Here is a 14,236-nt window from a genome sequence, read left to right on the forward strand (position 1 = left end):
CAACCTCGTACACGTGGACGCTGACAGCCCGAAATTTTTCACGGGCTCTTCAATCTGATTCCTGCTCACCCTATTATGTCTCCCGAGAGTGTTTTCAACGGTCTCTCGCACGCGACCCCTGGGTTTTTCCCATCGTGCGAGCGCCAGCGTCTCTCGCGCGCGACCCCTCATCGCGCGCGACCCGTGGGGTTTTCCCATCGCGCGCGACCCGTGGGGTTTTCCCATCGCGCGCGACCCGTGGGGTTTTCCCATCGCGCGCGACCCCTGGGGTTTTCCCATCGCGCGCGACCCCTGGGGTTTTCCCATCGCGCGCGACCCCTGGGGTTTTCCCATCGCGCGCGACCCCTGGGGTTTTCCCATCGCGCGCGACCCCTGGGGTTTTCCCATCGCGCGCGACCCCTGGGGTTTTCCCATCGCGCGCGACCCCTGGGGTTTTCCCATCGCGCGCGACCCCTGGGGTTTTCCCATCGCGCGCGACCCCTGGGGTTTTCCCATCGCGCGAGCGCCAGCACGCTCCCTTCACCAAGGTGAGACCTTCTCCCACCGCACCAATGGGAGAAACCCCACCTCGAGCAGGAGAATCGTCCCGTGTTAGGGAGAGAAGAGCCCTCAGACTTCTTTGTTGGAATTACGTATCCCTTCTAGGAGGGAATCGAAGGACTCTTAAGAGTTCCCCCAAGTAGAGCCTTTGGGGACAGGAGATTTTGCTGCCAGTTTACCAGAAGGAGAGCAGCATGATTCAGAGCACCACTTCGTGGAAGAGCTTACCAGGGGAGTCTCTCTCGAGAGACTCGCTAGCCGGCAGGTGACTTTCTCGGCAACAGAGATCCTGAGTCAGGAGAAGGTTGCAAAGTGTGCCATACAGGCCACTTCGTGGCTGGATGTCTGGCTAGGGTCTCTGGGCATCCTGCTGCGACCTGAGGATCTGTCCAAGGAGAGCATCAGGAAAGCCCTGGAGACCTTCCTTCTCTCGGGCACATGTTCCATCCAGTTTCTGGCCCACAATGTTTCGAACTTGTGGGCAAACTCGATCTTGAAACGACGTAATGCGGCGGCCGAGAGGTTCCACTCGAGGGTCCCAGCCGTGGATACCTGTAAGCTCAGACACTCTTCCATCTTGGGGAAGAGACTGTTTGAACCCAAGGATGCGGAACAGGCAGCTGAGAGGTGGAGGAAATCGAACCACGATTCTCTTCTCCTAAGGGCTCTTACATATAAGCCCTACAAACCTCCAGCACCTCAACAACCTCGCCAATCCAAGACGACGAAACCGGCAGCGGCAGCAAAGACGAACTGTCCAAGCAGTAGCCCTTTCCTGTCAAAGACAAGAAGGGGAGAAAGTCCTCCAGGGGAGGCAATATTCCTAGAGGGAGCGGCCAAGGCCGCAAACACTAGGACTGGCAATCCCCCTGCATGTGGGCGGAAAGTCCTCCAGGGGAGGCAATATTCCTAGAGGGAGCGGCCAAGGCCGCAAACACTAGGACTGGCAATCCCCCTGCATGTGGGCGGAAAGTCCTCCAGGGGAGGCAATATTCCTAGAGGGAGCGGCCAACGCCGCAAACACTAGGACTGGCAATCACCCTGCATGTCCACCAGTGGGGAGATGCCGGCAAGTTGCGCATTCAGGTGGCAGCAACTCGAGTCCGATTCCTGGATGATCTCCGTGATCAGTCAGGAATATCGCGTCCCATTCTTAACGTCTCTTCCTCCCCTGACAGCGAATCCTGTGGCGTTGAGCTCCTATGCCATGGGATCGCTAAAGGGGCTAGCCCTTCGGACAGAATTCAAGACCATGCTCAAGAAAGATGCTCTCCAGGAGGTCGTCGACGGCTCCCCAGGCTCCTTCAGTCGACCCTTTCTCGTAAAGAAGGTGTCTGGAGGCTGGAGACCCTTCATCGACCTCTCATCTCTGAACAAGTTTGTCAAACAAACTCTGTTCAGCATGGAGACAGGAGTCACGGTCAGACTTGCAGTGAGAGCGCATGACTTCATGTGTACACTGGATCTGAAGGACGCGTACTTCCAGATCCCAATCCATCCGTCTTCCAGGAAGTACTTAAGGTTCAGCATAGACAGCAAGATCTACTAGTTCAAGGTGCTGTGTTTCGGTCTCTCCACAGCACCCCAGATATTCACCAGAGTGTTCACCCTGATATCTTCGTGGGCACACAGGATCGGCATCCGTCTCCTCCGCTATCTAGATGACTGGCTGGTCCTGACAGACTCGGAGTCGACCCTTCTTCGACACCGAGACAAGCTTCTGGGACTTTGCCAAGATCTAGGGATCATGGTAAACCCCGAAAAGTCTTCTCTGCCTCTACCTCAACAACTGGTATATCTAGGCATAATATTGGACACCAATCTCCACAAAGCCTTTCCATCAGACGACAGGATAGCAAGGCTGAGGAGGGTCACAGATCCGTTCCTCAGACGAGAAGAGCTTCCAGCCCAATTGTGGTTACATCTCCTGGGGCACCTTTCCTCCTTGGCCTGTCTGGTTCCAAACGGCCGCCTCAGGATGAGATCCCTGCAATGGCGACTCAAGTCCCAGTGGAATCAAGGCCTCTATTCTTCGGACATTCTGGTCCCTATAGATCCTGCGGAACGGACGGACCTTCAGTGGTGGGGGATGGAGGGAAACCTTCGAATGGGAGTGGATCTTCTCGTCCTCCCCCCGGATTTGATACTGTTTTCGGACGCTTCAAAGAAGGGTGGGGGGGCCCACGTTCTGAACCACAGGATCCCGGGCCTCTGGTCAGAATCAGAAAAGTAACTCCACATAAATCTGCTAGAATGAAGGCCGTATATCTGGCACTTCAACAATTCCAACAGATCCTGGCGGCCCACTCCGTGGTGGTTGTGAGCGACAACACCACGGTAGTGGCTTATATCAATAAGCAGGGAGGTACCTTTTCACAACAGCTATCCCATCTTGCAGTAGAGATACTGAGATGGACCGAAGTCCGCTCGATTCCACTATCGGCTCGCTTCATTCCGGGCAAGAGGAATCTGCTCGCCGACAATCTGAGCAGAGCATTGCACATAGTGAGTACTGAGTGGTCTTTGGATCTGCTAGTGGCCAACAAAGTCCTGACTTTGTGGGGTTCCCCGACAGTGGACCTGTTCGCGATGGACTTAAACTTCAAGCTTCCGCTGTACTGTTCCTCAATCCCGGACCCCAAGGCACTCTGGCAAGATGCCTTCCAACAATGATGGGACAACATCGACGTTTACGTCTTCCCACCGTTCTGTCTGATGAGAAGGGTGCTCAACAAGACCAGACTATTGGTCAACCTGTCAATCACCTTAATAGCTCCGCTATGGCACCATGCAGAGTGGTTCCCGGACCTTCTGCAGCTCCTGACGGAACTCCCGAGAGAACTTCCTCCACGACACGAGCTACTCAAACAACCACACTGTAACATCTTCCACGAAGCCGTAGCATCGCATCAGCTTCATGCCTGGAGACTATCCAGCATCTCCTCACAGAGAGAGGCTTTTCGTAACAAGTTGCGGAAAGGATGTCTCGACACCTGCGAAGTCATCTGCAGGGGCCTACCTGGCGAAGTGGAGAGTCTTCTGTGGTTGGTGTCGTGGAAGGGGTATCTATCCTCTCGATGCCACTATTCCAGCAATAGTGGAGTTTCTTGTATATTTGCATGAAGAAATGCGCCTTTCGGTCTCGGCGGTGAATGGCTAACGCTCAGCCTCAAGCCTGGTCTTCAGGCTGAAGGGAATGGACATTTTCTTCCTCGCTGGAACTTTCACTACTCATACGAAGCTACGAGCTTACCTGCCCTCAGTCGGAAGTGAGAACTCCTCCATGGGACGTGGTTCGTGTCCTCAGGTCTCTTAAGAGACCTCCGTTCGAACCATTACGCCAGGCTTCTGATTGTCACCTGACTTGGAAGACGATGTTCCTGCTCGCTCTGGCCTCAGCCAAGTGAATCAGTGAACTTCATGGTCTCTCGCACGACGTCGCCCATTCAAGGGGATGGGGGAGGTAACATCCAGGTTCGTCCCTGAATTTGTTGCTATGACTCAAAATCCTGACGTTCCGGACCAACGGTTTGACTCCTTCACGATTCCAACTCTCCGTTCTGTAACAGATGACCCAGACCATCCCCTACTGTGCCCAGTACGGAGTCTGAGAACAGAACAGCTGAAGTTCGTCCTCGAGTGCAAGCCCTGTTTGTGAGCACACGAAGGACGAAGAGGAGGGTCACGGAGTACACCATCTCAGCTTGGATTCGCAGGGTTATCCACCACTTGCTGAATCCAGACCCTCCTCCGTCACGTCGCCCTAGAGCACACGATGTCAGAGGCATCGCTACGCCCCTGACATTCAAGAGAAACTTCTCAGTGACGCAGGTTGGGGTGTGGAAGTGTCAAACGACCTTCACAGCCCGCTACCTGCAGGACGTGACCCACAGGAGGCTCGATACGTTCTCTATCGGCCCTGTGGTGGCTACACAACAGCTGGTCTAACCTCAGGTTCCTTAATGGACAAGTAGCAGAAGGTTGAGGGCATTGCTACCCGGTTTTAGTCTGCATGAATGAAAAGGTATGCCTGGCCCTTACTCTTTTTTTCATCCTCCCCTCTCTTGGGGAAAGCAGCATCCTGGGTTCTCTGCACAGCTGACCTCAAACCACTGCAGGTAAACCATGCTTCCTTGTGTTCCTTGTATTAGATAATACTGTCGCGTCCCCCATACCCTGATGAGGTGGTATTGGGAACGTCCTAACCTAGAGTTCCATCTAAAGGACTTCAGGTCGACTTCCTAGGACGAGACACACTTCATTCCTTCACACACAAGCTTATGTAGGCCGCACGTTCCTTGCAGAGCAAGGAACTTGCGAGGTGCTGGGACTCCTTATCTCGAGTGCTACACACTCGGATTCTGAGTCCCCGAGCAAAGCCAAAGCCAGTAAGGCTGGGACTTACCACCCTACCTAAGGGTCAAGTCACCCAATGTAAATAGCGTGGTTTGTATTTCGGTTACGGAACAAATGACAAATTCGGAGATAATTTGTATTTTTCCTAACCATACAAACCTTAGCTATTTACACATACTTGCCCACCAGCCCTGTCCCCTGTGAAGTCCTACCTCTAAGCGAAGTGAATCAGTTCACCGGTGTGTGAGTGGAGGAGGGGTAGCTAACTACCCCTCCTCTACCCCCTCGCTAACAAGCGAGGGGGTAGTTAACCCTCGTTAAAAATCTATTGGCTCGCCATTTCAGCTACACCGAAAGTAATACCCAATGTAAATAGCAAAGGTTTATATGGTTAGGAAAAATACAAATTATCTCCGAATTTGTCATATTATAAAATACTCTAAATTTGTATTCAATAGAAACATTTATAAACATCATATTTAGACATTACTATGTTCCTATTTTCCAGGTTCTAAAACTTTATAATATGGTTTAGTGTCTAAATTCAAATGTGCCTACTATTGAATAAATATATACACTACAAGTAAACTGATATGCAGTACCGGTACCGTACTGTATACTTTATTCAGTAATTTAAAAAAACAAAATCTGTCTGTAAACCTAAAGGGTTTCTGAACTTTTACCATTAACTCAATCTAAAACCATAAATTTGTAAGCAAAAGTTGATTAGTAACTGTCCACATCAATTTAACATGATTCGGATGGTAACAGGCAGAATGTGTATGAGATTAAGTGGTGAGCAATGAAGAAGTTATGGCCGTAAAATTCAAAGTAGCATATATAAATGGATCAAGAATCATCATAAAAGTAATGTAACTGTTGGCTTAAAAAGGTCAAACAAAAGAGATTACAGCTGTAAGATATAAAGAAGTGGCCTTACTGTTTGTACAGGAGTCGATATGCTGATATGCAAACTCCAAATCTTCTTCAGGAGTCTTATTGGCTGGAGATCTGACATGACAGTTAAATCTGTAGATATCAAATGAAATATGAGAACTCGTTTACTTACTTCATAGGAGGGACTAGTAAAGCTCTTTTCCACCTAATTATACGAAAGAATATGTTTATAACTAACTTGAAACCTATTCATCAAAGCCTAGTTTGATAACAAGATGAAAAAATACACACAAATGTTATGAGAAATTCAGTTGTGCCTCTTTCCCATGAACAGATTAGACATTGTTGTGTCTCTCAGGAGCTCTTCCATAAAAAAATAACCGGATATTGTACTGAATAATTTCCATTTACCCTAAGTAATTACTAGCTCTTTGTTAGGTTAACATCAAATACATTTCTTAACAAAGCTTGCAAAACATATTACTGTAACCCATGTGGTACAACATACAGTGCGGTAACCAAATGTACATACTCATATAAACATGGACTGCTAATAACATTATATTAGCTCTTTTTGTACAATGTAAGAAGTTAAATAGCAAATCATCATGTAAATTATAAACCACAAATTCAAATAATAAAAGTTAAATTTTCACATTCAAGACATCCCAACTACCGTCTAGTGTGATGTCTATATACAGTATTTAGATTATACAGACTCAGAATACTATTCTTCTTGAGCATAGATCTAATAACAAATATCCAAGCATGCCCAGTGAGATGGAAAGACTATCATGCTGAATAAAGTTCTGTAATATCAAAGTCAGTTTTTTGACATTCCAAAAGGATGCTCAAGTCTTTATAGTGAGTAGAAATAATGAATTTAGGTACACATTAACCCAAATAATTTACTGTGTATGACATACCTTACACTAGAATCTTATACTACCAAGGAAGTTTTAAAAATAAACTCTAATTAATTACCTTTCTTTCAAGATTTTTCTGTAAACAAAACAACCAACAGGTGTTCTTCCATTTTGTAAGCACAGTTGTTTATACATCAGGTACATTTTCTGTATGTTGAAGTCTTGTGGAAGATAGAAATTACTAGGTCCTCTTCCATCTTCATTAGGATACTCTTTGAGAAAGGATATCATATGAGAACTTGCATATTCTACATCCTCTTCCTTGGTTTTATTTTTTGGAGAGTGGTGGCCCCTACGATCCTGTACAAACCACGAGAAAATTTTAACTTTGGAATAATTCACATCCAGCAAGCACTTTTATAAAGTAAGTGTTTAAAAACAAATCATAAGAAGTGATGTTAATTGTACAATGAAAGACAATCACTAGAAAAGGAAAGGAATGGTGTTTCTTGATTTTTTTTAGAAATATTAAAATTGATGGAATTAAATTACAATCAGTATAATCAACTTTCACAAAATGTAAGCCTATGAAAAATGGCAATACAGGCGGAAGTCTGTCACTAAAAACTGCATTAAATAGACCCTATCCTCCTCACTTTAATAAGGGTTCAATAACATTTCCTTCTAGCATACCTTAGGCATGCATCATTTCAACAACACTCGATTCTGTATACGAATGCTGGACAGTTCCGGAGTCCCTTACCTAATTGAAATTGGTCTGAACCTAGAGAAACTCGTTCTGAGGAGTCCCTTATAGATATTATACTTCCACTCATGATCTCCCATTGCATACAGATTCATCTTAAAATGATATTTTGATTATAAAATAAATTTTTGAATATACTTACCCGGTGAATATATAATAGCTGACGTCTCCGACGGCTCGACAGATTCTAAAAACTCGCGAGCGATCGCCGTGAAGGTTGCGGGTGTGCCCACCAGCGCCGACTATTGGCCAGATACCGCATATACTTGTAAACATCTCCAGTTCTTCTCAGTCCCCTAGGTCTCTATCGGGGAGGAAGGGAGGGCCTTTAATTTATATATTCACCGGGTAAGTATAATCAAAAATTTATTTTATAATCAAAATATCATTTTTAAACATTAAACTTAGCCGGTGAATATATAATAGCTGATTCACACCCATGGTGGTGGGTAGAGACCAGTATTAATACAATAAAGGCGTATATGCTCAAGAGTTTTTGACAATTATTCAAAAAACAGACTTAAGTATAGGTACCTGGTAAGGAAGCAGACTCTGATTATTACTCTGCCTCATTACAGTAGTCCGCTATCCTCATGAAGCCCAGCGATCCTCTTAGGATGCCGAAAGACTCCCAGGATCTGCTATAACCAGGGTGAACACCCCTATAACAGGACCTCATCAATACCCTTAATCTGGGCGCTCTCAAGAAATAATATTTTGACCACCCGCCAAATCAAAAAGATTGCGAAAGACTTCTTAGTCTCCCGTACAACCCAAAATAAGATTAAAAATTTCAAGAGTAGATTAAAAGGATATTGGGATTAAGGGAATGTAGTGGTAGAGCCTTCACCCACTACTGCACTCGCTGCTATGAATGGTCCCAGTGTGTAGCAGTCCTCATAAAGAGCCCTCTTAACGAGAGAATGCCTTGATGAAGTCATTGGGCTTCAGCACGGCATATCATTCCCGTGCTGAAGGCTAGTGACGGGCAAGAGGGCTCTCGAACTGGGGAATTTCTTTTCCTCAGTTTGACTCTAAATTTCTCTCATTCTTTTTCTATTACCTCTTATTGCTTATTCCTCCTTCATAATTATCAGCTGTCTCCAACCTTGCTGTCAAAACTCTCTTACCCATTTCACTGTCCAGGTTTTTTAGAGGGGACATTGTATCCATGATCGGTTTTTATTTCAAAATCAATTGTGGGAGCTGTGGTGGTCTTGCCAACTGCCCGAAAATGTTTGGACACCTAGGAGTGTCAGTATTCCCATACTGGCACGCGGAACTATCTCGTAGGAAATTTGGCCTTCGGATTCCAGGGGTTGGCGATTTCATAGAGATAGGACTCTCGGCATTCTGTCCGGTTTGCCTGCCACTATGATTAGAGTGGGGATGATTGTATTCTTGAAATGCTCTCAGTCCCATCAAGCGGGTTTGGCATACACTTGAGCCACTCTAATCATAGTGGTACCATCCCTTTGTGGTAGGGTAGGGAGTGGACATTTGGTAAGCAGCTTTTACAGGTGTCATGGGTGGAGAAATTAATTCCAGGAAAGGCTAACGGTGTCTTCTTTGGAATTTCAGACAGTCTTAATTTTTTCTCTCCCTTGAACTTTATTTTTTTCCATTGTTTTTTTTCATTGTTATTATGACCCCTTCCCTCCCCCTGAAAAAATAATTAATGAGTAAACTTAATATTCCCCGTACCCCTGGATCAAATGGCGAACCCCAGACACCGTTGACGACTTCTGCTTGTTTAAATAGGGAAAGCTCTGTTGACAACCTCTGCAATAAAAAGGATTCCTCCAACAATACTTCTCTGACCAGTGTTGTTAAAGACAATTTATCGGCACTGGTGGAAAATGATGCTTGTATTAACAGTGATACTTTACTCTCTGGTTCTGGCTCATTACCAGATCCAACAAAAAATCTGAAAATTCTCCACTTAAAAAACATACCAATTGGTTGTAGCTATGACATAATTCATGAAGCCTTCTGTAGATTTGGGGCAATCAAAGAAATTTTAATGGAGCTTAATGGTAGTAAAGGCTTTTGGGAAGCTTGGGTATCATTTTCAAGTTTTGAGATTGCTTTAGAAGCAAATAAAAATTTAGAGAGCATAAAAATTGACAATTGTTTGATTTCTGGGGCTCTATGTGATAAAGCACCAAGACACCTAGAGGTATATAAACCAGAAGAATGGATGGAAAAAGAAATAGAGCATAGACTTCCAGAAGTAAGAACCCCCAAGCCCCCAACATGGATAATTGCATCTGGGAAGATGGATAATTATAACTATTATAAGATTAGTAAATTTATACAAAAAAAAGTTGGTTTAATTAAAAGTAAGGATATTAGTAGATACGGTAAGCAATCTGTTTTGATTAATGCAAAATCAGATACTCAAGCTCACATGCTTTGTGGCATGAAGATTGCAGAAATTGATCCTATTAAGGATATTAAACCACATATGAGCTTCAGCTATGGTAAAGGAGTAGTTTTTGATAGAGATCTATATGAATTCTCAGAACCGGAAATTCTGGACATGTGCCCTGCTAATGTTTGGAAAGTAAGTAAGATCCCTCAAACAAGCATGGTAGTTTTAACATTTGAAACCCCTGTTATACCAGATCATATAATTATTGAGAATGAAAGAGTACGTGTTCGAGAGTATAAACCTAGGCCTTTACAATGCTTTAATTGTTTCAAGTACGGTCACCCTTCCCGGTACTGCAATAATACGAAGATCTGTATTAACTGTTCTTTGTTAGAACATGGCCAATGCAACAGAGATACAACCTGTGCAAACTGTAAAGATCATCATAAATCAAATGATAAAAGATGTAGAGAATACAAGAAAGAAGAAGCTGCAATCTTGAAAGCAAATGCTGAACATATAAGTGTAGGTTATGCAAAGCATTTACTCAATCGGCAACTTAATTTTGCTCACGCGGTTAAGATGCCAACAAAAGATTATAATCCACTACCCCTTACTACCACAGGGGGACCAGTGGCAGCACCTGGCCCGTCAGATGCATCTCCCTTAGTGGTAGTAGCCCAGCCATCTGGGTCAAGTGCTCCGCCTATGAAAGCCAGAGCACAAACCTCCAAAGAGGTCAATATGGATTCCAATACACCAAAAATATTGTCACTGATAGGAGCATCTCCCCTAGAGGTAGTAGCCCAGCCTTCTGGGTTAAGTGCTCGAACTGTTGAAGTTCTAGCGCAATCCTCCAAGGAAGCCAATGTGGCTTCCACCACCTTAAATGTATTGTCTCAGGCAGAATCTCTACCTGATTTGATGGAGATTGGAAAACAAGATCTTCCAAAGAGGAAAAGGTCCCCATCATCCTCACCTTCATCTAAGTCAGGTAAGTGCCCTACTGCTCATGATCCTAAGGTTGACTCTTATAAAGATCCTAGAAAGAAAGAAAAGAAGAGTGGTGGCCTAGTAAAGCCTTCCATCTCCAGGCCTTACATGGCTTCATCTGAAAAGTCCCAAAAGACAAATGAGACAAAGAAAAATAATAACAAAAGATAATGTCTATCATCCAGTGGAATTGCAGAGGTCTAAGTACTAGCATTGAGCAAATAAAAACTTTAACTAGGGACTCAGACACGAAGGTAATTTGTCTACAGGAAACCAAGATCAGTGACAAACCATTTAATCCTGGACTCAATTATCATTTTTGTAGATCCCCTCCTTTGCAAGCTGCAAGAGCTCAAGGTGGTACAGGTTTTATTATTCACAAATCTGTAAAATTTGAAACAATCCCACTCTATACACCACTACTGGCATGTGCAGTTAGAACTCATATCGGGAAAAAAATTACTTTATGCTCGCTATATATTGAACCATCCTTAGAACTTTTCCTCTTAGATCATGCTGGTAATCCAAGAAGGCTTAGACTTTCTGACCTCCAAGACTTGATCAATCAGCTTCCTGCCCCTTTTATTTTGATGGGTGATTTTAATGCAAAGCATACTTTATGGGGTGGAAATGTGTGCGATAGATGGGGTAATCTTGTTGAAGAATTAATCGACAACAATGATGTCATACTAATGAATGATGGTTCTCCAACTAGGTATGATGTATTCCACAACTCTACATCAGCCATTGATTTGTCAATCTGTTCCTCATCCATTCGATTGGACTACCTTTGGTCAGTAAATGAACACCTACATGGCAGTGACCATTGGCCAATAATGTTAAATTATGTCCATAATCTTCCTTCTCAGTGTCCACCAAAATGGAAGATAGATGAGGCAGACTGGGCAGCTTATGAAAACTGTTCACACACTGATAAAGAATATGATGAATTTACATCTCCAGTGCATGCCTATCAACATCTTGAAAATATTATTGATGATAATGCTAGCAAGTTTATACCTAAAACATGCGGTTTACCTCATCGCTCTGTAGTTCCTTGGTGGAGTAAAGAATGTGCCAACGCAAGAAAAGTGACCCGAACTTGCTTCAGAAGATACTTGAGGACAAACTATTTAGCAGATAGAATAGCATATCTCAGAGCCTGTGCCAAACAAAAAAGAATTTTTAAAAAAGCAAAGAGAGCATCTTGGAAGAAATATATATCTAATATTAATACCAAAACTCCTTCAAAGGAAATATGGGACAAGATTAGAAAACTTCAAGGTAAATTCGTCCCTAAGCCTCTACCAATATTAAGGGAAAATAAAGGGATTTTGACGTAGGAAAAATCTATTTCTGGGCTCGAACCTGTGCCGCCCAGTGAATAAGCTCCATTTAGCACTTATTCTTAGGTAATTTACTGCTAAATATACCAGAGAAAAAATGTAAAGGAGTGCTAGGTTAACTAGCTCGCTCACCTATTGGTGTCGGTATAAAATTGGGCGTATAATCCAGAGGTCCCGCACTATTTAGATTCATCCACGACAAAGACCCCAATAGAGGAGAGCCGTTCAACCTCACTCGGCACCACCAACTCTGCATCCGCTCAGAACCTAACTCCTTTTAGCACGCCTGTGTTGTAACCCGCTTTTTTGTTGTGCTCTCGTATTTCGCTTATTTTCCACTGGATTATGGCTTCTTCGTCGGTTTCCCAGGAGACACCGTCTAAGTTAAGTACCAAGCTATGTTTTGCTGTGTTTTGAGCATTCTAGATCGTTTAATATTTAAATTATAGGAGTTTATTCTCTTCGTTCATATCGATCTTGCTTGATTCCGCTTACAGTTGGTACTCCTGTTTTGAGAGCTTTTAGTTTCACTCGCGGTGTTACTATGTGTATTATTTTTATTATTAATTAAATGTTATTTGTTATTGTGGATATTCATTATTTAGCGTTTAGAACCCTCGTGGTTCATTTTTAGGGCCGATATCAGTTACGTATCGTTATGGCTTGCCGACCTTCGTTACTAGGCGGCAATTTTATTTTATAAGTCATCAGGTGTGTCTTTTGTGATTTATTTATTATGTTGCATGCCTTGCCCTAAATTTTTTATGTGTATATTTATATAATTTTTCAACGCTATTACTATTATAATGAATATTTGTGCTATTACTCCGTTTGATCTGTCTGGTTGGGGATCGTCAGTTGGTAGCCCTGCTGCTCCGTATCACGTGATCCTCCCCCAAGCTCCCCCTCTCGCTAGGTGGGCGGCTAGGCTTCTCTCCCCCCTCCCCTAGGGGACCGTTGCCTTCCCTCCTTTTAGAGGGGGTAGTTCAGTGTTTATGGACTTTGTCCTCCGGGTGTCCCGGCGGGTTCGTCTCTGTCTAGACGGGTTGGCCACCGGTCAACAGAGTTGGATCCCGGTGCACCCTATTTTATATTCACTTATCACACTTTTATTATGTTATACGAAACCCTCCGGGTTCGGTTGGTGGTTCTTATCTACAGTTCCGCCCCCCTATTAATTTATAACAGTTCCTATGATTATATATGATTATATATATGACAGATTACTATCTCGGAGTTCCTATATGAATTGGTTTATGGATATACTTTTATTTCCCGGCCCGGGGCTTAACCTCGCCCCGGGAAATCAGACACTATGTGTCTTAATCCTTTGTTGCATCCTTTTTATGCTCCCGGCTCGACCGGAATGGATAGCTATACTCTAGTCTTAAGTTAGACTTATGTTTAGGCCCGGGTCCTCCGGACCCGCCCCTACTTAAGAGTATTACAGTTAAGTTCTAGTCTTAAGTTAGACTTATGTTAGTCCCGGGTCCTCCGGACCCGCCCCTACTTAAGAGAATTACAGTTTCTCATATACTATTCTTTTTATAGATGGTGCATTGTCAGACGACGGCCTGTGCGGCTGTTCTGCATCAGCCTTGTGGGCATACCGTATGTCGGTCTCACGCCCTCTGCGGGGTTCAGCTGGAGGACATCGTGGTCTGGCACCCTGATAACTGCATGGTCTGTTTTGACCTCATCACCACCCTTGGATCTGACTCGGTGAGTCCTGTTGGCTAAGTTGCCTTCTTATTTATCTTACCTTTTTTGGTATACATACACTATTTAGTAAGATTTCTATGGTCTTGAAGGACCACTGGGAGTCTACCTTTTTATAATTCCCACTATTATTTCAGGCATCCCCGGAGCAAAAGTCTGCGGCCCGGGCCACACTGAAAGTGTGGGTTGGTGGTTTTGCCCGAAACGTCAAATCCAAGCAGCCTTACGTCCTATCCGAAGACTATTGTGCCATGGTCTATCCTAACGCCAAGTCTTCAGCCGCTGTGGCTAGGCATGTTGCAGCTCCCATCATTGCCCACATTGATGCCACCATAGCGGGGTTTATTGATCAAGATCAAGATCCGTCGGATGCCCCCGG

The 14,236-nt window shown here is 44.4% G+C and overlaps 1 protein-coding gene and 1 long non-coding RNA gene across 5 annotated transcripts in view; one reads left to right on the plus strand and one right to left on the minus strand.

Annotated features, from left to right (window-relative positions):
• Nucleotides 1-14,236, plus strand: part of LOC137648379 (uncharacterized) — a 151,227-nt gene that overhangs the window by 54,002 nt on the left and 82,989 nt on the right. The window lies entirely within an intron of this gene.
• LOC137648603 (uncharacterized) overlaps nt 1-14,236 on the minus strand; it is a 66,280-nt gene that overhangs the window by 7,688 nt on the left and 44,356 nt on the right. The window contains exons 6-7 of the mRNA XM_068381526.1: nt 6,778-7,019; nt 5,837-5,925 (exon numbers count right to left, since the gene is read on the minus strand). Of these exons, the coding sequence (XP_068237627.1) occupies nt 5,837-5,925; nt 6,778-7,019 (331 nt within the window). The remainder of the gene's footprint in view (nt 1-5,836; nt 5,926-6,777; nt 7,020-14,236) is intronic.

The sequence above is a fragment of the Palaemon carinicauda genome, chromosome 10 (genome assembly GCF_036898095.1).
Source record: "Palaemon carinicauda isolate YSFRI2023 chromosome 10, ASM3689809v2, whole genome shotgun sequence".
NCBI lineage: Eukaryota > Metazoa > Arthropoda > Malacostraca > Decapoda > Palaemonidae > Palaemon > Palaemon carinicauda.